At 41.6% G+C, this 25,609-nt stretch overlaps 1 protein-coding gene and 1 long non-coding RNA gene across 3 annotated transcripts; one reads left to right on the top strand and one right to left on the bottom strand.

The window, feature by feature from the left end:
• Positions 1-17,791: 17,791 nt before the first annotated feature.
• On the bottom strand, positions 17,792-22,913 carry LOC309713880 (uncharacterized protein). Of its 2 annotated transcripts, XM_082545805.1 has the most exons (7): positions 22,452-22,913; positions 21,922-22,143; positions 21,187-21,350; positions 20,152-20,329; positions 19,825-20,033; positions 19,065-19,275; positions 17,792-18,157 (listed from the first exon to the last, which is right to left on the bottom strand). In XM_082545805.1, exons 1-7 carry the CDS (start codon positions 22,486-22,488, stop codon positions 18,081-18,083), a joined length of 1,098 nt encoding a protein of 365 aa, XP_082401931.1. In that variant the 5' UTR covers positions 22,489-22,913; the 3' UTR covers positions 17,792-18,080. The 2 variants fall into 2 exon arrangements, with proteins under 2 accessions (XP_082401931.1, XP_082401930.1); XM_082545804.1 differs by lacking the exon at positions 17,792-18,157 and having other exon boundaries at positions 18,665-19,275.
• Positions 22,914-22,920: 7 nt separating this feature from the next.
• Positions 22,921-23,981, top strand: LOC309713915. Its single transcript, XR_014278740.1, has 3 exons — positions 22,921-23,047; positions 23,610-23,660; positions 23,941-23,981. It is a non-coding gene; the product is annotated as an uncharacterized lncRNA (long non-coding RNA).
• Positions 23,982-25,609: the final 1,628 nt, after the last annotated feature.

Genomic DNA, 25,609 nt, shown 5'->3' with positions numbered 1-25,609 from the left:
GTATTGGTGGGCATGCAAAGTTAGACAGCCTGTAGCGATTCAGGTAAAACTGAGGTTATTGTACTCAGCCCTGAAAATCTTAGAAATATGGTATCTAAGCAGATTCTTCCTCTGGATGGCATTACCTTGGCCTCCAGTAACACTGTGAGGAACCTTGGAGTCATTTTTGAACAAGACATGTCCTTCAATGAACATATTAAACAGATATGTAGGACTGCGTTCTTCCATTTGTGCAACATCTCTAAAATTAGAAATATCCTGTCTCAGAGTGATGCTGAAAAACTAGTTTATGCATTTATTACTTCCAGGCTGGACGACTGTAATTCATTATTATCAGGAAGTCCTAAAAACTCCCTGAAAAGCCTTCAGTTAATCCAAAATGCTGCAGCAAGAGTCCTGACAGGGACTAGAAAGAGAGAGCAGATTTCTCCTGTATTGGCTTCCTGTTAAATCCAGAATCCAAAATCCTCCTTCTCACATACAAGCTCTTAAATAATCAGGCCCCATCTTATCTTTAATGACCTTGTAGTACCATATCACCCTATTAGAGCACTTCGCTCTCGCACTGCAGGCTTACTTGTTGTTCCTAGAGTATTTAAAAGTAGAATGGGAGGCAGAGCCTTCAGTTTTCAGGCCCCTCTTCTGTGGAACCAGCTTCCAGTTTGGATTCAGGAGACAGACACTATCTCTACTTTCAAGATTAGGCTTAAAACTTTCCTTTTTGCTAAAGCATATAGTTAGGGCTGGACCAGGTGACCCTGAATCCTCCCTTAGTGAGTGAAGAAATACTCTGGGAATCCCAGAGCCACAGCTGTAAAGCTGCTGGTCATGATGTCGGTTTGGATATGTGGTGAGAGGGAAACATGAAGAGGAAACCAGGAGATGTCCTTACTGAATCATCAGAGCTGAACAGGTGATGGAGAAACAGGTTTACCTTTTAGGTGACATGAATGAGTTGAAGTTATGAACTGTTTCTGAGAGACAAATAACACCAGGATCCTTTTCTAAGTAGCTGACAGCTGGTAACTGTGCAGGGGCGGATCTAGCAAAGTTTTGCCAGGGGGCCAGGTAGGGCATTAACAGGGAGAGGGGGGGCACAAAGAAATACTTTTCAGAGACACAGGTCTCCGAGTGTCCAGCATTCAGAGGCTACCTGAGGACTCATGTGAGAGAAAATCTGCTCACACAGACATGTAGAGCCAAATACTGTCAATAAGGCCTCTGCAATGTTCTGAAGACAGTTAAACTTGTCAGGTAGTGATGTCCAGCAGGTGACAATGCAGCTCCATGAACACGCACAGCTATGGATTCCAGCTCCGTTCGTAGTTCTGCAAACTTTGACCCCACAGAGTCGAGCTTTTCAGTTCTATCAGCCGCAATTTGATATCGCATTAACTAGCCTTAACTCTGGCAGTTAATGCGAGACAAACCCAGCTGCTCATTAAAGCTTTCTGGTTTGATCAGAAAAGAAAACATTGGTCCATACACCTGAAAGTCCTGAAAACACATTGTGAATTCTGTCTCGAGTCTACGGATGTATCCGTGTATTTCCGTGGTGCCGATGCAGCGCTGAGCGGACAGCTCCTGAAGCATTTGAAGTGTCAGAATGTATAATGATAAGAAATAACTTGAATGTTAATTCATTAAATGGTTGTGAGACTAAATTTTTCCAGTTGTGTGTGGGATCAGGAATGCCTAGTTATGGCCAAACTATAGTTTGACAGGTAGTTAATAGGTCACGCCCACAGGGTGTTCAGTAACACGAGAACATGAGAACAGAGGTTTTCTCCTTGTTGCAGCTTTACTGCCCGCCCCCCCACAAGAGCTCTGGTGTCATTGTTTACAAGGAGCTCAGTCCTCTAATAAGACTTGACACTGTGTGGGCCAGCAGCCTTCATCGCTGCACAAATAACACTGAGTGTGCTGAGTGTGCTCTGTGTGTGTGTGTGTGTGTGCGCGCACGCACATGATCCAGCAAACAACAATGGCCATGAACACACACTGATGTGAGTTTTAGCTCTTTGACAGACCCATTCATCATAGCACAAGTTGTTGAATACAGTATACCCGCATTATCTGCTATTTTACCTTAAACCAGTTGAACCCCAGGAGGAAATGGTTTTTCTACCTGAACTTTGATTCTTTCTGTTCATGCAAATCTAGATACAACCATAAAAAAGACATTAAATGCCACAATGTGCTATTTAAACATGTAAATGTGTTCTGTGTTTAATAGTAGCAAATCACATTTTTGTGGCCTTTCAGTAGGCAGTCTGTGGGAAACAGCAGCCACAGACACATGGCTCTTAGAGAGATCCGTTTGCATAATCACTGTTGTCCTGTCCACTGACCTCACAGAAAGAGAGAGCACATCATCAGTGACTGAAATGCTAAGTCACTCCATCATACTGCTCAGCTTCCTGTTAACAAAGAGAGCCACACATATTAAGAAGAAAAGATGAGGGGGGGACTGCTGGCATTCATCTGGGTATGAGCAACATATGTGTTGTGCATTTTAATCAAACCAAGGTATGCCTTGTTACCACTGTTCTCTACTAAAAGTGTCAGCAAACCAATAAACGTGGGCTCATATTTGACACAAGCTTATTAACAGTTTAAAAAACATGAATTTCATTGTATTTATTGTAGTTTTGGATTTAAAGGAAACACCTGGGAGTAAATTGTAAATTAAAACAGGTTTTTGATACATCAAAAGAGAAAGCAGAGTGATAAGTAAGATGTGACTCTGCTGCACTGATGTATTACTTCCATAGTTTGTCATCAGTCAGTGCCTCTTTTCCATAAGTACGTACTTGATTCGACTTGATTCGGTTTTTAGGGTTCCAAGCAAACTGAGTCCATTCGAAAATGTGACATCAACGCTGCCGTGTGTGTGTGCTGCGTGCGTGGAGTTTGAATGTTCCCCCGTGTTTGTGCGGCTTCTCTCCGGGTACATCAGCTTCCTCCTACAGCCATGCAGTTAGTGAGCTTAGGTTAACTGCTGAGTCTAACTTGCTCATAGGTGTGAATGGCTGTCTCTCTTTTCAGACACACTTGACCAGGGCGTACCCTGCCTCTCACCCTATGGTAGCTGGGATAGGCTTGGATAAGTGAAAGAGAATGGATGATTGGATGGATGGGTGGTTACATCCAGTTCATTTCAATAATGATAGGATTTAATGATAGGATTTATAGGTGCGTTTGTTTCCAGACACAGCGAGGCAGCTGAAAGAAAATTAGTGGCCTTGATATGAACAAAAATCCTTCCACTGTACAAACCTGCAATCTGCCCTGTAGGTGGCACAGAAGAACACAAAACATGATTCTTTTTTCATTATGCAGTCTGTGTGATAATGGTGGTATTTATTAAGTCAAATTCAGACATCAGTCGTACACTCTTCTGATCTGTCTCATTAATACCAGATTTTTTAACTTCTATTAGAAAAGTAAAGTAAAAGCAGACTCAAAGTACCTCTGTGTGTGTGTATACGGACCAGTAACAAAAAGACCGATATTTTTCAATTGCTGCATAAATAACTTGCAACCAAGTTAGTAGTTACAGTACAAACCATTCACTCACTGTAACCATTAACTTGTTTTGCTCTATCCATTCATACAAGAGGCACTTGGGTGAGTGGCTTTCCTCACCCTGTCTCTGTTTCATCGAAGTGTTACTGAGATCAGGAAATGATGGGCTTTAAAGACACTTGACCCTGCAACAGGATGGAGGAACAGATGGACGAATGGATTCAGGTTGAGAAATACACGATTTCAGTTTTACAATTATTTTGATAACATGTTCTCCTTCCCCTGCAAATAAATCAGCACTCTTATCAACAATTATAACCCCACTGGGCAGAAAAAGGTTTTTTCAGCATTACATTTATGCCATTTTCCACATACCTTTGTAAATTAACACCTATAAATACTGAGGCCAGCTACACATATATTTCATATATGTCAATGTGCATGCTGACCATAAAGCACTGGTTATGTTACGAAGCTATGAAGATGTATGCAGGACCGAGTAAGTCACTGAAGAATTTAATGAATAAGTAATTAGTTTAGTCAATTAATTTATATATTAATAATGAATAGCTATTTATATTTATAAATTATATCTTGATGCATGCTTAACCCTTTAAGACCTACCATAGAACCAAGTCTGCCAGAGCTTACTTTATATTTTTACATGTTGTAGTGCCATTTTTGGGAGCATTTCAAGTTGCTATACATCAATACAACTGTTATAGCCCATATTTTAATAATATGTATGCATTAAGTCCATATAACTACAATACAATAAACTACAAAACAATTGAAAATCGTTTTTGGTTTTTATACATATATTTCTACTTGGAGAAATTTAAGAGGCTTATCTTATCTTATCTTTTTGCAACAAAAAAGTTTCAAAAAATAGTTTACAACAACAGGAAATTTATTTTGAGTGTCTTCATAGTTTTATTTTTGAGATACACCAACTTTTATATACTGTAGGAAAAACGAAAAACAATCCTATGATGCAAATTTGCAAAGAAAACAGCATTTGCATCAAAATAAACTATTTCCAGCAGTGCAGTTCGATTTCTAAGCATCCCAGCAACTATTCAGAAAAGCATAAAGTCAAACATGACTTATAAAAACACCAGTAGTAGGCTTTTAAGGCCTACAAGTAAAAAAAATGACATCACTTCCGGTTTCGGGCAGGAAATGGCGGACATGCGATCGTTAGCGCTGACCTCTGTTTCAATGTGGGAAGTGTTATGAACAGCTGATCGGATTGGCAAAGCGTGTTTCTGGAATATTATGTTTTTGTTCCTGCAAGGGCTTTTTATGCAATTTTTGCAAAGCTATATGTGGAAGGAAACCGTGACCGAGGACAAGCTGATGGCATCAGATGTAAGTACAACTCCTCCGGTTTCATATGCAAAAAAAAATTATTGCGCTAGCTTACGCAGCTCCGGTTCTACAAGGATTTAAAAGGGTTTAAAGGGTTAATCATCCAGGTAAGGAAATCCCCCAAAGTAATTATTTTTTTTATTTGGCCATCCTCTTAGCCAGAGGTTGTTTGGTTTCCCCGGTGCATAAATCAATCCTCCTGGCACTTAACAGCATACACTATGTTACTCTCTTTGTGCCGGGGGACCCGAAATGGCACATCACAGAAGAACTATCTCATCAGGCCAGGACTCTGCAGTCTATTCACACCTACAGGCCAGTGGACACTCTTTCAATGATGAGGATGTAACATCCTGGACAGGGAGGAACGCTGGTTTGAGCGCAGAGTCGAGGAGGGAAAGACCATCTCTGAATCGAGGAGGAGGCCTAAGGGTACATCTGTCACCAACTTAAAATGCTGTGATTGCAGCCATCCCCCAACTCTCTGTGAATGGTACTCATGGCCATTGATTAATGGTCATGACAATTTACTTATTACATATTAATGATCAATTAATGCATACTAAATAAATACATTTGATTAATGCAAATGTACTGTATATAAGGTTGGGGAAACCTGCAGTCAGCTGAGACTGAAGAAGTCACTTTTTGGGGTTTACAATTTATAGTTATTTTGTTACAATAAAAAAATCAATTATTAATCCATTGTTAAATATGTAGTAAAAAAAAGTAAGTAAGTAAAATGTATTTATATAGCACATTTCACAGATAAAAGTCACAAAGTGGCTCACAATAAAATCAGAAATACAAATAAAGTAATATAAAACATTGAAAAAAATAATTACAACGCGTAAAGACAACGGCAGGGAGTTCCACAGCCTTGGTGCCTGAAAAGCCCGATCTCCACATGTTTTAAAGCTAGTACGTGGGACCGCCAGTAATCTCTGACCTGACGACCTAAGTGCTCGGGATGAAGCATGAGGTTTCAACAGGTCAGAGATATACTGGGGATCTTCACCGTGCAGAGCTCTAAAAGTTACAACTAAAATTTTAGAATGGACCCTAAAATTTACTGGCAACCAATGAAGAGAAGCCAAAACTGGAGCAATGTGTGACCTCTTGTTTGTGCCAGTTAAAAGTCTTGTCGCAGCATTCTGTACAGACTGAAGGCGATCCAGAGCGGATTTGTTGAGACAACTAAAAGACCATTACAATAATCTAAACAAGAAGAAGGATGAATAATCACCTCAAGTTCTGCCTTTGACACCAGTAGCCTGAGTTTAGAAATATTTCTTTGATGATAAAAACAGTTCTGGACAAGTTGTCTAGAGTGTTTCTCAAGAGACATTGAACTGAATATAACACCGAGGTTTCTGAGACTCGACTGAAATGAAGGGTCTAAAAAACTGAGAGCATGTGATCCGGTGCAATAATCAATGTTTCTGTATTATCTGCATTTAACTGGAGGACATTGTCATTTAACCATTGTTTGATCTCAGGAGACATTTATTTAAAAATGACAATTTATAAATCTCAGAAGTTTTGAAAGAACAGTACAACTGAATGTCATCAGCATAGAGATGATAAGAAATATTATTGTAACTTCTGATAATTTGGCCTAGAGGGAGTATATACATCAAAAAGAGAATAGGACCTAAAACAGATCCTTGAGGTACCCCAGAAGGCAGAACTGATGTTTCAGACAGCACATGATTCATACACACGGTAAAAGATCTCTCAGAAAGACATAAACCATTTAAAACAACACCAGTAATCCCAAACAAGTCCTTCAGCCTATTTATCAGGATGCTGTGATCAACCGTATCAAAAGCAGAGCTGAGATCCAACATAACCAGAACAGTGTACTCTTCAGAGTCTGCTGCCATCAGAATGTCACTAGACACTTTAAGTAAAGGGTTTCAGTGGAGTGCAATTTGTGAAAAAAAAAAAAAAAACAGACTGGAAAATGTCCAGAACATTGTTCAACAAAAAGTTGTTAAGTTGTTCTGCAACAGTTTTTTCCAAGATCTTTGACACCAATGGTAATTTTGATATTGGCCTGCAACTGCTTGGAAGAGATGGGTCCAAATTTGTTTTTTTTTAATATTGTGTAACAGTTGCTATCGTAATGCAGTGTATCACCACATGGCGGCGCCTCCTGTCTCACGACTGGTGTCACCCCCTTTTTGTTCTTCTTCGCACTCCTCCTGTAATGGATGCTCCCGTGTGTACGCGGACTAGTGTGCTCTTCAGTAATGTGTGGTAGAGGTAGCACTTATTTTTGATATTGTAAATAAATGAGTACTTTTTGGAAAGTCAGAAGCTGTTGCTCATTCGCTATCCACCTGCACACCTCCGCGGCTGGCTTCATCTCCACCGCACGTTACAATTGGTTCAGCAATAGCTTGTTTTAAATAGCTGGGAACTGAGCAAGTGTAAAGAGAAGTATTAATTATTTCCAGAATATAGGGGCCAATAGTCACATGGAAAGAGGATTTACAGAAACAAACTTTAAACATTGTTTGAAAAACTATTTATGAATTTATTTTTGAGAAATCAAAATCTTTGAAAATGCTGTTTAAAAAGAGAACAAAACTGGATTTTATATCAATGCAGATACAGATTTGTTTTCCTGACACTGAAAATGACATTCCTTATCCCCATAAAACACAATACTCATCGTAAATTATGGCACTTCAAATGTGTCTGTGTGCAGTTTCCACTCACACAGAGTGTGGAGAGGGATTTTCACCCATCACAAACATGCTCCTTTGCAGTCCTCCAAAATGTGGATGACATATCCATCAGTCGAATGCTGATTGATTGACGAGTAGGCCGGAACATCAATGGGAGAAGCAGGAGAGTTCACCAGGAACGGGAGAAGCATGAAAAATAATCAAAGATCAAAAACACAGCATGAAAACTGGAGACAGTGTCTGCAGTGAACACTTTTCATTGTTTTTAATACTTAACGTCAGCTTTTTAGCACTTAGCTCTTCTTCTCTTCTCTGCAGATGTACCAACACAATCAACCCACACACTGCTTGTATCAGATATTTTTGCCACTACCTTGATCTGATAACAAAAACTCTCTCACAACTGTCCATCAGCTGCCCTTGTACTATCCCCTACTCAAGCATTAAAGCATCATAAAGCAGCCTTCTCTCTCCAGAGACTGATTAGCTACATTGTTTCTAGCTGCTGTTTGTGCCTAGATTTGCACTGTCAAGGAGAATCTTTCATAGGAAGTGTTTGTGTTTGCACAAGGACATTTTGCTTCGGTATTGCTTCTCTTACAATATTCAACATGAATATACTATGAAGAATGTCAGGGGACACTGCAGTGAAATGGGGCCCGATCCTCAGAGTGTACACCAGTAGAGACATTCAAGAAAGAGACACTCTTCTTCTGCTCTCAGCCACTGTGACCCTTTTGCATTTTAAAATACATGTAAAGCCACATAATCTGATATTTTATGAGATTTTTTTTTGAAACTTTGGAACATCATAAACTTTGGAGTGTGCGGTACAACACCAATAGCAGCCAAAGATGTCATCATAAAAATTAATGTAAAACAACAATCGGGCATGCTGGTTGCATAGCAACACTTATTGTTTAAACACATTTTAAAATATGAAGGCTGCTATAACATGAACCAGAGCTAGATGTGACTAGTGATGTGCGAATCATGAAGGAATCGTTCAATACTCGAGAATCACTTTACTGACTCATGAATCATGATTCACAAGCCCAACTGACTCACTAACTCATCCCCGTTGCTGTTGGCAACAATGTATCTAGCTTATAATTAAAATTGTGGAGAAAAACACAACATCCAGTATCTTAACAAAAAAATTTCTGCTCTGAACTGGAAGAAAAAACCCTGAGTAGAAGCTCACATCAAAAAAATAGCTCCTCGGTTCACAGTAGCATCGCTCTGCTAACATGCTAACAGCACATTTGAGCTGCTCACCCCCTCCCTCCTGTGCTGAATCATAGAGCGAACGAATCACTCGCTCACTCACCCCCTCCCTCCTGGCTCACAGCTTCTTCTTCTTGGTTGGCAACCAATGTTAAGGCGCATTACCGCCCCCTGGCTCACAGCTCAGTGGACATTTAGATGAGAAAATATATATTTGACACACTTAAGAAAAAAACTAATAAAATAAAAATAATCAAAATAAATGTTTATTATGCAATTTTGATAGGAAATTGCTTAATTTTAGAAATGTTTTTGCTCTTCTTTACTCTATAAAATAGTTGTTTTCTTTTAGAATCACTCATCTTAGCAGTAGGATATACATGAAAATGTACATTTTTTGCACTTTCTGGTCATCTGACTCAGTGAATCAAATGACTCAAAAAATCCAATTCACTTTGTTGAGTGACTCTTTAAAACTCTTTTCAGTAAAAATAATCAAATTTACCATCACTAGATCACTAAACTGAAATTTAGAGCAGATATGTCGCTTTCAGGCCTGAGGAGTAGATCCAGCATGGTTTGATGCTGCATTTCAGCCAGTGGTTTCAACCTGTTCTGTGTCAGGTTTAGTCATTAGAAGTAAGGGTAAAAAGTTGTTGGTTTCTCCGTGGCTCCTCCCCTCCTGCTGCGCCTGCACCAGCTGACTGACACTCCCACTCATTTCCTTGTACATAAAGTCGCTGTCAAAGCTTAGAGCGCAGCAAATTCATCTGGAGAGGTTCATGGTTTCACACACATTGGTATGCTGGTCGACATTTGTTTACTAGTTTGTGACTTTTTACAGTATTTCAGTTACACCAGGACGGAGACACAATGATCAGTTCATTGTTTTTTTACATTAATTTCTATGACACTGCCCTGCATTTTTTCAGATAGATAAAACAATTACTGAACTCTATTAACAGTAACTCAAAACACATCTATGCTATGGCTGTAAGAGAGCCTGGGATCAGACTAGTTTAGAAACAATTCAACTGGGAACAGTTTTGTATATTTCTTATCCAGCTATGACAGAAATAATGATATTCTCCATTTAAAAAGAAAACAAGTGGGGGTGTTACATTCCCTCAAGAGATAAAATTTTTACTGAATAATTACTCAAACAATAAAATGGTCATGCACTGTAGCAAAATCAATTTGTATAAAAACCAAGTTGAAGGCAGATCCACCCCGGGGTCTGCTGTCTGGGTGTTTTATATCAAACGTTATTCCTTCTGTGATGATGAGAGTCGGCCTAGCTAATTAAAATGACTCTTTTCTCTCCTCCTACTTTTCGAGATAGTTGTAACGTAATGGAACGCTGACACGTGTTCATATTCCTTGGTCCACTAGATTAAAATGAAGCGCTGCTCTTTACTTCCCTGTTGTCATGGTAAATCTCAGTATCACAGCTCCATTGATGATTTGTTTCTCTACTCACACACATGCATAACTCAGAGTTGATTAACCCTTTAAGACCTACCGTAGAACCAAGTCCGCCAGAGCTTATATTATATTTTTACATGCTGTGGAGCCATTTTTTGGAGCATTTCAAGTTGATATACATCAATACAACCATTATAGCCCAGATTTTAATAATATGTATTCATTAAGTGCATAGTAATTACATAAATTGCAAAAAAGTGCAATAAACTACAAAAAAATTGAAAATCGTTTTTGATTTTTTAACATATATTTGTAGTTAGAGAAATTTAAGAGGCTTATCCCTCAAAACTGTAAATACAAAAAAGTTGCACAAAATAGTTTCCCACCACAGGAAATTTATTTTGAGTGTCTTCATAGTTTTATTATTGAAATACACCAATTTTTATACACTGCAGGAAAAACGAAAATAAATATTATACTGTGGCGGACCACCAGGTGGCTCCACTCACACACAAGTTGAAGGGAAGTGTGGGGGTGGAGATTTTGGCGCTGACTATATGTGAAGTTCTGTCAGTTAATAAGGTTGTTGGAGTGAGACACTGAGACCTCTCCTGTCGTTGTTACATACCTCCACATTGGTGACCCCTGTAGTGAACATGCTAAGGCTCGACGACGAAGCCAGCTCTGGCCTGGAAGCATCGGCGGCCGCCGGACCTTCACCTCCGCCGATGGCTGCGTTTGCTGTGGCGCTTAAATTGCCGGATTTTTGGCTTCACGATCCTCCTTCATGGTTCATGCACGTAGAAGCTCAGTTTGCTCTTCGTGGAGTTTCAGCCGACGACACTAAATACCACCATGTGGTGGCCTCACTTGACCCGCTGTCAACCCGCCGTGTGATGACTCTCCTCCGGGATCCCCCAGCCCAGGGCAAGTACGCCGCCCTCAAGGGGCTGCTGCTGCGGCGTTACGCCCTCTCTGATGCTGAGCGGGCCAAGAAACTCCTTTCCATCGCGGGCCTGGGCGACGGCACCGCCCTCGAGCTCATGGAGAGCATGTTGTCCTTGCTGGGCGCGGAGGACGGAGGATTTCTCTTCACCCACCTCTTTCTTCGACAGCTGCCGGCTCCAGTGCGCGCTGGCCTTGCCAACTCCCCGCTATTGGCCACGAAGGATTACCGCTCCCTTGCGGAAGAGGCGGATCGCATCCTCCTGGCTACCAGGACTTTCGGCGTCCAGACGGTTATTCAGGACCCACCAGCGTTTTCCCCCTCCCCCTCACCGATGCTCCACGGGCCCTCCGACTCGTCCACTGTGGCCGGAATCGCTGCACGGCGGCACCGCGGAAAGGGGCTTTGTTTTTATCACCAGCGTTTTGGAGCGAAGGCACGGCGCTGCCTCCCGCCTTGCAGTTTCCAGACCCAGGGAAACGGGCATGTCAGCGCTCTGTAGCAGCCGCGACCGCTGGCAACAAGGAAAGGCTGCTTTTCTTAGAGGACTCACGCTCGGGGAGGCGTTTCCTGGTGGACTCCGGCTCACAGAAGAGCCTTCTTCCCCCGGCTGGCTCGGTCAGGCTAGCTGAGGGTTGCGGGCCATTGCTAACAGCGGCTAATGGCTCTCCCATCAAAACCTTCGGTGAAAGGTTGGTGACTGTTTGCTTTCACGACCGTGACTTTCAGTGGAACTTTGTTGTTGCTGCTAGCTCTGTGCCTATAATAGGCGCTGATTTTCTTTGTGCTCACGGACTACTGGTTGATGTGGCTAACAGACGTTTAATTGATGCTGTGTCCTTTTCCTCATTACCCTGTTTGACTCGGGGTGCTCAGCCCGTGGTGCATGCTAACTCAGTAGATTCGGGTGACGTTTTTCAGTGTTTGCTTTCTGAGTTTCCCTCACTCACTGTCCCCACTTTTTCGAGCACGGTGACGAAGCATGGGGTAGAGCATTACATAACTACAGTAGGGCCCCCGGTGTTCGCGCGCGCGCGCCGCCTCGACCCCACCAAACTGGCTGTTGCTAGGGAAGAATTTGCCACCATGGAGCGTCTGGGCATCGTGCAGCGTTCGAACAGTGCCTGGGCTTCTCCGTTACACATGGTGCCTAAATCTGATGGTCGGTGGCGACCTTGTGGGGATTTCCGCCGTCTTAATAATGTCACGGAGAACGATCGTTATCCCATTCCCCACATCCAAGATTTTTCCGCCCATCTTGCGGGGACCTCGGTTTTTTCTAAGATCGATTTGGTACGGGGATATCACCAGGTTCCCGTGCGCGCGGAGGATGTCCCCAAAACCGCCGTAATTACACCTTTCGGCCTTTTCGAGTTTCTGCGCATGCCGTTTGGCCTGAAAGGTGCCGCCCAAACCTTCCAGCGGTTGATGGACTCGGTCTTGCGCGGGCTGCCCTTTGTTTTTGTATATCTTGATGATATACTGGTGGCCAGCAGCTCGAAGGAGCAGCACATGTTCCATCTGCGTCAGGTTTTTCAGCGTTTGGCGGAGCATGGACTGATTATTAATCCGTCTAAATGCCAGTTTGGGTTGCCCGTTCTCGATTTCCTTGGGCACCGTGTTTCCGCCGAGGGCGCGGTTCCGTTGCCTGACAAAGTCCGAGCTGTTTCGGAATTTCCGCGTCCCACGACTGTTAAGGCACTGCAGGAATTTTTGGGGATGGTGAATTTTTACAACCGTTTTCTCCCCAGAGCGGCACATCTGCTGAAGCCCCTTTATGGGGCGTTAAAGGGTAAAAAAGCTAATGACCCCGTTGACTGGTTTCCGGACAGCATCCAAGCGTTTTCTGATGCTAAGTCAGCGTTAGCTAATGCTGCCCTTCTGGCCCACCCATCCCCCTCAGCGCCGATTGCGTTGACCACTGATGCGTCGGACATAGCGGTGGGTGCGGTGCTGGAACAGCGAATCTCGGGTGTCTGGCAACCGCTCGCCTTTTTCAGCCGTACGCTACGTGACAGCGAACGCAATTACAGCGTTTTTGACAGGGAGCTACTGGCGCTCCACCTGGCGTCTCGTCATTTCCGGTTTTTTCTCGAGGGTCGTCACTTTACCGCATACGTGGACCACAAACCCTTGACGTTTGCCATGTCCAAGGTTTCCGATCCATGGAGTGCACGCCAGCAGCGCCAGTTGGCAGCCATTTCTGAGTTTACCATGGACATTCGGCACGTGGCTGGTAAATCCAATCATGTGGCTGACTGTTTGTCCCGTGCGCTGGTTTCTCCCGTCTTTCTCGGCATAGACTACTCCGCCATGGCTGCCGATCAGAGCGGTGACCCTGACATCCTCGCGCTTAAATCCACCCAGACGGGCCTCATACTGGAGGACAGACCCGTGCAGGACGGTGGTCCCCTCCTCGTCTGTGACGCTTCCACCGGCCGCCCTCGCCCTGTGGTTCCCGCTTCCTGGCGTCGTCAAGTTTTTGACTCGGTACATGCTCTCTCTCATCCAGGGGTCCGGGCCTCTGTTAAACTGGTCAGCTCTAAATTTGTTTGGCCAGGCCTTCGCAAATCTGTTAAGGAATGGGCGTCGGCGTGCATTCCCTGCCAGCGCGCGAAGGTTCATAAACACACCAAGGCGCCCCTGGAGCCGTTCTTCATACCCGGCAAACGTTTCGATCATGTGCATGTCGATCTGGTGGGTCCCTTGCCGCAGTCACAAGGTTTTACGCACCTTTTGACTGTTGTTGACCGGACCACCAGGTGGCCGGAGGCGGTCCCCCTGGCGTCCACTACCGCAGCAGTGGTGGCCAAGGCGTTTTTGTCGACCTGGGTCTCGCGTTTCGGCCCACCCGCGGACATTACGTCAGACAGAGGCCCCCAGTTCATTTCCGAGCTTTGGTCGGCCATGGCTGATGGACTGGGGGCTAAAGTCCACCGCACAACCGCATACAACCCGCAGGCTAATGGGATGTGTGAACGGTTCCACCGGTCGCTGAAGGCTGCCTTTCGCGCCTCCTTAAAGGATGGCAATTGGGTTGACCGCCTCCCGTGGGTTTTGCTTGGGCTGCGCTCTGCGGTTAAGGAGGATCTCGGCGCTTCCCCAGCTGAGCTAGTGTTTGGTCAGCCCCTCCGCGTGCCTGGAGAATTCTTGCCTGAAAATCCTCCTCCCTGCTTCGATCCATCGGTGCTCTCTCTCACCCCGCTTTTGCACTCGCTTCGGGTTCCTGGTCCGGTGCACCATTGCGTGCCTGACACCTTTGTTCCAAAGACTTTAGAGACTGCTAAGTTTGTTTTTGTCAGGCACGATGCCCACAGGACACCGCTGCGGCCGCTGTATGACGGCCCGTTCAGGGTTATTGAACCGGGCCAGAAACATTTTGTTTTGGATTTTGGGGGTCGAAGGGAGACTGTGTGTGTTGACAGACTTAAACCAGCACATGTTCTTCCGGACAGTGATGTAGTGCCGGCCCAGGCCCCTCGCCGTGGCCGACCTCCTGCGCTGGGGTTGACAGTCTCTGGTTTTCTCCCCAGGACTACCCCCGGACCACCAACGTTTGAGCCTCCTCCTGCCTTTCCTGCTCGCCTTCACCAGCCTCGTTCACAGGATGGACCTTCCTCTGCCTGTTCTCTCCCTCCCAGGTTCAGTCGTGCGGGTCGTTTGCTTAGACCCAGGGTCCTGGACTGAATGGAGACCTGACTGTGTGTTCAAGGGGGGGTATGTGTGGCGGACCACCAGGTGGCTCCACTCACACACAAGTTGAAGGGAAGTGTGGGGGTGGAGATTTTGGCGCTGACTATATGTGAAGTTCTGTCAGTTAATAAGGTTGTTGGAGTGAGACACTGAGACCTCTCCTGTCGTTGTTACATACCTCCACAATACTGCAAATTTGCAAAAAAGCACCATATGCATCAAAATAAACTATTTCCAGCAGTGCAATATGAGTCCTAGGCATCCCAGAAACGACACAGAAAGTCATAAAGTCAAAGATAACTTTTAAAAAGAGCAGTATAGGCCCTGAGGCCCTGATGGCAAAAAAGACTACATTTCCGCGAAAATGACGTCACTTCCGGTTTCGGGCAGGTAATGGCGGAAATGCAAAAGTTCGCGCTGACGTCTATTCCAACGTAGGAAGTGTTATGAACAGCTGATCGGATCGGTAAAGCGTGTTTCTGGAATATTATGTTTTTGTTCCTGCAAGCGCTTTTTATGCAGTTTTTGCAAAGCTTTATGTGGAAGGAAACCGTGACTTAGGACAAGCTGATGGCATAAGATGTAAGTACAACGCTAGCTTACGTGGTTGCAATGCTACTGGGATTTAAAAATAGTTACGCAAAACAGAGCGTGCCCGCTCCGATCGGCTCTAAAGGGTTAAACTAACTATGATCAGTTGTTCTGGAACAGGAAACTAATCCCAAAGTTGATCAAATCAGTTTATGTTTAAACTCAGTTTGTTGAACACACTTGCTAGAACAGGGCCAGGATGGATACCCATACGGAAAAGAAATAGAAAAAATGTATAAAACCCATATGTTAAAGAAATAGAAAAAACTTAGAAAAGATTTGCATCAGCTTTAGTTTGCTCCATATATAGTGAATCATATAAGGCTTGTATGATTTACTCCTGAAAGTGGCCACTTTCGGGTTACTTTCATACATGATAATAAAGTGGATAGAATAGAATAGAATAGAATAGAATAGCCTTTATTGTCATTGTACAGAGTACAACGAAATTGGAGTGCCACTCCCTTGGTGCAAGTTTCAATAATAAATATAAATGTAAAATATAAAAAGTACAAAAAAAACAATCGTAAGTACTCAAACAATAGTATGTACAATATATACAGGATAGCAGCATTAATATGATGACAGTATGAATAGCAGCATAATATAATGACAGTGACGGTATGGAATAGGTTCAATTGTTTTTGTGCTTATTTACTACGGTGATAGCTCTGGGAAAGAAGCTATCCCTGAATCTGTTTGTCCTGGTTTTATGTGACCTGTACCGTCGGCCTGACGGTAATAGTTCAAACAGTTGGTTGCTGGGGTGAGAGTGGTCCTTGATGATATTGCCAGCTCTGCTGAGGTACCGAGAGTTTGCAGTGACCTCCAGGCTGGGCAGAGAGCAGCCAGTGATCTTCTGGGCTGTGTTGATGACCCTCTGCAGTACTTTCCTGTCTGCAGCTGAGCACCCTGCATACCATGTTGTTATGCCGTACGTTAGGATGCTCTCTATGGTGGCTCTGTAAAATGTCACCAGCAGCCTCTCCTCCAGGTTGTTCCTCCTGAGCACTCTCAGAAAGTGGAGACGCTGCTGGGCCTTTTTAACCACCGCTGTAGTATTTGCAGTCCAGGAGAGGTCATCAGATATCTGCACGCCCAGAAACCTCATGGAGTGTACCCTCTCCACACAGCTCCCGTGAATGTAAAGTGGGGCCGGGTCTGCTCTGCCCTTCCTGAAGTCCAAGATAAGTTCTTTAGTTTTCGTGGTGTTCAGTTGGAGGTTGTTAACTGAACACCACTCAGTCAGTCTGTTGACCTTATCTCTGTAGTCCGACTCCTCCCCCCTTGAGATGAGTCCAACCACTGTGGTGTCATCCGTGAACTTTATGATGGTGTTTGAGAGATGGGTAGGGGAGCAGTCGGATGTGTAGAGGGTAAACAGGAGGGGACTCAAAACACATCCTTGTGGAGACCCGGTGCTGAGTGTGATGGTGCTGGACCGGTGGGGGCCGAGTCTGACAGACTGTGGTCTATTTGTCAGGAAGTCCTTGATCCAGAGGCAGATGGGGGTGGAGAGTCCCAGGTGAGACAGTTTCTGGACCAGGATGATATGACTTGAATGCTGAGCTGAAGTCCAGAAAGAGCATTCTCACATAGCTTCCTCGGTGCTCCAGGTGACTCAGCGCAGTGTGGAGCGCTATGGTGATAGCGTCCTCGGTGGAACGATTTGTCCTGTAGGCAAATTGGTGGGGGCAAATTGGATCACATAAGGATCATGTTAAAACTAAGTATGAGTTATATAAGGAAAGTACATGTCAAAGTATGTATTCCATAGATGTTCCATATAATTTTTGCATAGTTTTTAGTACATATTTGTCATAAAGACATATGCTTTACATATATGAACAAAATCTGTTAGATAAATTTTTTTTATATGTAAAGTAAATGTAGTTTGCAGGGCAATAATCTCTTTTTTTTAAATGCTTTTTATACATATATTCTAAGAATATGTTAGATTACATATGTTTTCTCTTTATGTTCCGGCAATACATTTTTATGGTAAACTATTCTTTTTTTTACATTTTTCTTCTAAGAATTCTTAAATCTCAGCTCATAAAAAACCTATAAACTTAATTATTAATTTTATACAAATTAACATTACTAGAAAAAAAAATCTATCACATATGAAAAAGACAACAGTATAATTTGCCCCTGCTTGACCAACATCAGTTAAAAACTAGCAATGCAAAGACAAACTCGTAAGCCAACATAACTTTCTTTGACAGGTCGGCAGTCAATGTATTGTAATACTGAAGAAAACAAAAACATAAAACATGAATACTGGGCAATCTTTAAATTCAATTAACTTTTATTATTCTGATATAACAGTCACATACTAATATTTCACAGAAATATTTAACCTAATCTAAGCTCTATTGTTTAAAGAGCATGCTAAGCTGCATACCTTTTTGCTGCAAATTTGTGGAACTTTTACCTGCTAACATGAGTAAAACTTTGGAGGGCAAAAAACCTGCCCACTTAAAAAACAAAACAAAACAAACAATCTATCTTTAATAGATAAAACATGAATTGGCATTATAATAACATGCCAAACGAGACATCGAAAGTCAAGTTATGGGGATGCTGTGACAGAGACATTTTTATTTCTGGCCCGGAGTTCTGTGATCTTGGCATTGATTGTAGTACCAATGCTGGAAGGACTTCTCAAGGGTTGCACCTATATATGTACAAAAATGCAGGGGGGGGGTGATGACAAGAACAGAATTAGTAGTGTAAAAGAGCCCAATGATCTTAAACAATAATGCAATGATCCTGCTTTAATCAGTCTTAATATCTAATGGTGCCAGCTTTGAAATTTGCAGACGATGCATGGAGAGGTTCACTACATTGACTACATTTACATACAGCCAATATTCAGGTTATGGTCAAGTTAAGCTCACTATTCAGGTTTCTGAAACATTCGGAATAACTCATTCACATGCATGAGATGAGAGAGTCACAGAGAGCCAGACGGCACATACACAAAGTTCCTCTACTCAAAAGACCAGGATTCCGTGGGAATAGAACATGTGCAAAACACAAATCCATTTTCATTTTGATGGCGATATGCCGATAGAGGTTTTACATGACCCTTTTCTCACCAAAATATTTAGTAACTCCAAGATTTATATTTGGATTTTTGCCGGTATTTTAAAGCCATGTGTGACCGGGTTATTGCTAACATTCCAGTTTTGAATGGGTTATCGGCTGCCTGTAAACACAGTCACTGAAATACATCAAATGCAAGAACATTCAGAATGTAAAATACTTATCTACCATCATTTGTTACTTTGTAGTTGGACAAACAAAATGCACCATAAAGGAAATGAAACACCAGAGAAATCTAAGGCCTACAATAGTATGTCATGAAAAGACCATTCATTCATCTGGATATAACTCAAAAAAGATCAACTAGAATCCTCTATTTGGTGGAGGCCTTTCTTCATCAACAATAATATATGCATAAATGTTAAGAAGATATTCTTCATATGTGTGGCCCTTGTTTTTCATTGGTCCCTTGTTATCTTTAAATGCCAGAAGTGTGGACAACTGCGAAAACATGCCATAAAAAGCTAAAAACTTACTGTAGATGGCATCCAATTTATTTTTGTCGAGCGGTAAACGTGCATCTCCTCTGCCCCGTTTTCCCCCTCGAAGATTGCTCACTAGCAGTATTTCCACAGGGAAGACTGCTGTGAGCAGATGCCTCACAAAGGTTGTAGATGAATTTGCATTAGTAGCATAGGCCCAGGCCAGTTTCTCTACCATGACTCCAGTCCCAGGATAAATCTCCACCTGTTCCAACAAAAAGACATTTTGATCAATGTACGAGACGTAAAGAACAACTACATACCTTTCCAGACTTAAAACTCTGTTTCTCGTCTAGTTTTGAAGGCAGTGACATTTATGTATATTCCCGGAGCCGTCGTTCACCTGCAATGTCCGGATGCTAAGCTACTGGATTGCAAAACTTTTTTCTGCATCACTTGTTACTCGCACAGGCATTCCCATGCAAAAGTGAAGCTTTTGTAGAAAAATTGTAGTTTGCCTCTGCTCCACCAGGGGCTGGCTCTAAAACAGAGTCAATCCCCATAGACTCCTTTGTTAAGAAGGGAAACTTCACAGCAGAAACACAGTCAATGAATTTAACACTTGAATTAGATCCATCATACTTATAAGTAGAGTACCAATTTAAAAGTTTTGACATATTTTCCCATTAAATCTAATAGGAAAGTCTGTCCAAACTTTTACTGGTACTGTGTTCAAGGTTGGATCAACTGTAAGTAGAAAGACAGTAGATCCAATTTATGCACTTCATCTATTTATTCTTTAAAATTCCATTACCTTTGATGACTGGGATTCCTTTGTTGATAGAATGACAGATGCTGGTGTTGAGAAGGATGAAGTAGATTTGGGAGGGGGCAGCAGCGAACCATCTGATGATGAACCAGGCGTGGACTGCGGAGAAATCTGGGGAAGCTCCAAACTGGATCTCTTAAGAGGTTCAGCCAAATTAATCACCTTTTTCATCGTCTTCATGAGTTCTGGCACATCTATATATAGTAAATTAATAAAAAAAAATGATTACCAGAATGGTTTATACATAGGCTAGAGTGACTTTTTCAAATATATTGGCTGTTTAATTGTTAAATTAGTGATAGGAAGTGATACCTTGGACAAGCAACTCCTTCAGTTTATCATTCTCTTGTTTCAGGTCTTGGATCTTCCGCTTTAGACCAATTACTGTCTTTTTTGGACTTTTTTCACCATAAGCGACTGAAGGTGGTGAATGACTGTACATTGCAAGGAATTCCTGTGCAGGGTCTTTCTTTGAAGGAGCCTTTGACTTCTGGACATGAAAAAAGATAGCGGGAAAGAAGAGGAATTTACATAAAATAGTCAAAGCTGCCATAAAAGTTATGAATCTAAAGTGTAAAGACAACAGATTCAATAGCTGTGCCACAAAGTGTAGGGTGCATACTTCAAAGAGCTGATTTCTTAGCCACATACAGTACCAGTCAAAAGTTTGTACAATTTTACAATTAAATATAATGGGAAAGTGTGTCCAAACTTTTAACTGGTACTGCACATCACAGAACTGTAACTAAGCCTGTTCCAAAGATTGGGATAATTTGAATACAGTTTTAAAAAAAAGTTTACCATTCTTCAATTTAGGTGGCTACAAGTGATTTTTTCCTTTAACAAATCCTGACAATCATTGTATACAAATGACCTTTGTGTGCAGTAGAATAGGGGGACCACTGGTGGAGTTCCTTTTCTTAAATGTAAATACGTTTCAGTTTTAAAATTATATCTGATCTGAAAAAGGTAAAAATCAGTAAAATATATATTTTTTTAGGGAAAGAAGTACTACAGTCATTGCTTGGTGACAGAAATGGTGTGTAACATAATAGAAAGATGGTTAGGATGTTCAGACATAACCAGGAAATGCTACTTGCAGGCTACACTGTTCCGTTTCATAAGGCTGTAGCCTGCATAGACTCCATCCAATGGTAGATGTACAATACAATAGTGTCAACTTTTTAAAGGAGCCATCACCTAAAATGTTTCATTTTCCACATGAAAACATGTATATAATGGTTTCCTAATGACTGACACTAGCCTAGAAGCCAATATTTAAAGATGGAGTGTTTAGATAACATGTAAAACACGGATACTACAAAATGGTTCCGAGTGAAATGTCACCTTGAGTTGCAATGGCTGCGACAGAATCAGAGTCTCATTTGGATCGGAGTCATCAGAATCATCCTGATAGTTTTCAGGATGGACAGATACCCTCTTGGTCAGGTCCGCTGGTTCATTTTCCTTCAGCAGTGCATTAATTTTCCGAGCTGCCTCAAAACGAGTAGCTAGAGCACAAAGGAGGAAACAAAAAGACATTACAACAATCGAACACTGGAATGGTTCTTCGACCTGTGTGAAAGAGAGCGCCAACAAAGAAAAGAGAACATTTGTATATGGGATAGAGAAAGAGAAGAAGACAGCAGTAACAGTGTCTAGTTTTGTGTTGAGTTGTGATTCACATAGTGCATTTAGCAAAAAAACAAACAATTCCTATTTCACAGAATTTCCATCCATGTGAAACATAAAATATACAACTATTCAACATCTAAAAGCAACCATCTCATTAGTCAGGGGTTAGGGTTAAAAGGAGTAGGAGCCACGTTTAGGAGATTTACTGTGTTAATATGTAAACCTTTACTTAGAGCAGAGTAAAGACGAGTGATAAAATACAAAACTGTTGCGACTTTATGTAATGTATACTTAATGTATATTAAGTAAACATGTAGTACAGTCTTCAGCTCCCTGGAAAAACAAAGTAAGCACATGACTTTAAAGAGTGAATTCAGTTTTTCTTTAGAGAACTACTTTCAAGTAGAGAAGGACATTCTACATTTCAAATCATTAACAATTACTTACCAGAGACAAAAACAACAGTGCCCCTGTAGTGTGGCCACCCTCCTCGCTGTTTCTTCCCATGGCGCCATTCAATAACTGCCGAGTAAGTGGAAATGGGATTCCCATGCTGGTCCATCTTGGAGTCATCATACCCCCGTATGTTAACAGTTTTTACTTCACTAAGCTTTCCATAGTCCTTCCCTTCACTCCACTGCACCACTGCAAACTTCCTCTCCTCGTGTTCTGTAGTAAATGAAGGGGGGAGGAAAAAAAGAATTGCTATTTCCTAGCTAGAATGCTACGGGCTATATGCTAATAAAGGCTTTTTCTTATCAAAAAATATTCTATTTGACATGGTTTCTATAGGCATACTTTTACCGTTTGAACCATTTTAATGACACCAAGTGCTATGTCGCATGCATAATTCTCTGAAGAGAGCATTTCCACGTTGGTCACTTGTTTCTATGTGACCCGTAAAACATCAAACCACTTTTAGCAAGCTATTAGCTTAAGCTAAGTCATTCAAATTCAAAAACATTTAGGCAACTTACCTCTGATATTAGTTTTATTCGTCTCCGTAGTCTCCATCTTTGCAAGACACACTTTATTAGACCGATTTCCCGCTTGTTGTTAAATTACGTAAGGAAGCCGTTACCTGATGAGGACCGTGTGAGGTCTCGCGGTGAAAGCTGGCCACCTGTATGCTGCAGCATGGCCCGCCCTACTTTGCCTTTGATTGGTGTATCCTCATATTTGACCGTACACTTAACCAATCATGGCACTCACAGCTGAAAACTAATTTTTGAGTTCATGCTCTACGTCAGTATTTTCTCTATTTGGCGGTAGAATATGTTTTTCACAGATTATAGACTATACTGACATTCCAACTGAGTTTTGAAACTTAAGAGACAGCGATGCCGAAAAGAAAACATTATAGATCTGACACAAGTGAAATAGACTGGATGCGGAAAAACGTTCCTTCACGTACTTTGACCAGATGGAAAAAACGGTATGTGCACCTTTGCCAATAAGTTAATACAGTTGTCAGTTTCTGTCATTGTTATGAAAGCTACAAGAATTTATTTTTTTTTTTCGAAAAATCGACAGAGCTTTGACTGACATCGGACAGCACAACACACAATAACAAGTAAGTGAATGTATATCGTTAATGTCTTATCAGCTACCATAGTAGCACTTGATACAAAGTGTTTGGGTTTTAATACTTTGGTTAAGTGGAACATTTCAGTTCTAATTTGACACCCATAACTTGGCTTATATTTTTGTGTTGTGTGTACTAAGTAGGTTAACAAACGAATAATTCCATACACTTACATAGATATTTATTTTCAATGATAAGTTATGCAACATAATTTATTGTGTTTGCCAAATGACTGATAAATTCTGTTTAGGTTAGTTATGATAAGAAAATGCAAAGTATTTGAGAATCTAGACTATATTCATAATGTTTCTGCATTGAAAGTAATCTGAAGTGCTACTTAAGTAATTGTGAGATGATAAATATAATAAAAAAAATGTAGTTTTTTTACTTAGAAGACAACTTCTTTCATTGTGTTTATTTAAAGGTCAATAAAAACATTAAGAATAATAACAATCACAATAATAACAACATGGAAACTTCATCCTGACTGTTTTCAGCGGAGCTGTGAAAAATGTATCTTAAACAAGTTGTTCATTTGTATCATTTCAAGGACAATGGTGAAGATGACAGCCAGAGAGAAGGAACTTTCACAGTTCCAATGGTAAATAAAAATACATTATTATAGTCTCTCTCTCCCTCTCTTTCTCTCTCTCTTTCTCTCTCCTTTTAAAAGCAACATACAGAAAAAAGGCCACAATAAAGCATTACTTTCATTCTTATGTCTCTTCTACGCTACTCCATCACATTGTAAAAGTGAAAAGTACAGCTCACCATTAAGCTGTTTAAATATGTCAGTGACAGACTCACTACTTGTTCTGGAATATATCATTCGGATATTTAATTCATATATATATTCAATACTTGGGTTGTATTCCTCACAGGAAAGTGAAGATGCTGCCCAAAGAGATGAGCAGATGCCAGAACCACAAACGGTGTCACTGGTAAGAAACAAATGCAAGATGTGCTCCACTTTCTATGGCTCTTTTTTCTTTAAAGAGTAGTTAATTTGAATACTTCTCAGGGAAACAATGAAGATGCCACCCAAAGACAGGAGGAAAGAATAGAAATGGTCACAATGGTGCAGGTAAGACTTGCGGTTAATTGCATTTTTAACTATGACAAACGTCGCTATGACTGCTGTTTATGTTGTAAATGCAGTTTTGCAAAAAAAAAAAACAAAACAAGGCTACATATGAAAATAAGTGAAACCTGCTCAAATATAACACAGTTCTTTTTCAACCATTCAGGAGAACGCCCCTGAAGCAGGAGTTGATGTGAACTGCTCCAGTGGACTAACAGAAAATCAAAGCATCATGTCAATCCTCTCCTTTGCTTTGAGACACAACACTACAGGTGTATTAATGGAGGACTTGCTGAAACTGCTCAAGTTACATTCTGCTGGGACTACTGTAGTTCCATCAAGCAGGTATTTTCTGGAGAAACCCTTCGCTGATATTACAAACTAGTTTAAACGACATCATTACCGTAGAGTTTGTACTAAGTACATTGGGTCTTCACAATCTTTGGAGGAAACGCTTAATTGTGTGTCATGTTCTTCATTCACAACAGTGAAAGCCAGTTTAGAGGAAGGTAACTTTTTTATTAGTATACCATTAAAAGATCAGCTAAAAGACATTCTTGAGAACCACAATGTGCATGATCTATGTTTCAGAGGTGATCCCAGTGGTAGCCGTGTAATAAAGGACATATGTGATGGCAGCTTGTATCAGACCTTAAAGTCTAAGAGTAAAGATGATTTTCTGTCCCTCACTTTTAATTGTGATGGTGTACCAGTTTTTCAGTCTTCCAAATTTAGTATTTGGCCAATATTGTGTTGCATTAATGAGATACCACCGGAGAGTAGAGACAAACATGTACTTCTATGTGCTTTATGGTTTGGATCCAAAAAGCCAGACATGTCCTGCTTCTTTAAACCATTTGTCGAGGAGTGTGCAAATCTTTCTCAAGTTGGTTTTGAGTGGCAAGATGCTAACAATCAGGCACGGAGACACATGAAAGTACACACATTGTGCTGTGTGTGTGATGCTGTAGCAAGACCATTGTTACAGAATTTCAAGCAATTTAATGGTGAATATGGCTGTGGAGTTTGCCTTCATCCTGGGATGCAAACAAGGAAAGGGAATGGAAACACAAGGGTTTACGCATGTCCTGATGAAAAGCCAAGTGACAGAAATCATAAAACCACAGTAGAAATAGGACAAATAGCTGAAAGACAAGGGAAGACTATTTTGGGGATAAAGGGCTCATCTCCTCTTGCAGATTTGCCATTGTTTGATCTTGTCAATGGAATGGTCCCTGACTACATGCACTGTGTACTGCTTGGTGTGTGCAGATACATGGCATCTTTATGGATGGATTCTAAAAACACTTCTGAGCCATGGTACATTGGTGTACAAACAGCAAGCATAGACAAACACCTCTTGTCTATTAAACCTCCAGGTATCGTCGCTCGAGTTCCAAGATCTTTAATTGAACGCAAATTCTGGAAAGCTCACGAGTGGCAGCATTGGCTTTTGTACTATAGCTTGC

The sequence above is a fragment of the Aulonocara stuartgranti genome (assembly GCF_965226115.1).
Source record: "Aulonocara stuartgranti genome assembly, chromosome: 9".
NCBI classification, from domain to species: domain Eukaryota; kingdom Metazoa; phylum Chordata; class Actinopteri; order Cichliformes; family Cichlidae; genus Aulonocara; species Aulonocara stuartgranti.
Note: the sequence above shows the minus strand (reverse complement) of the source record. Positions and strands in the feature narration are given on the sequence as shown.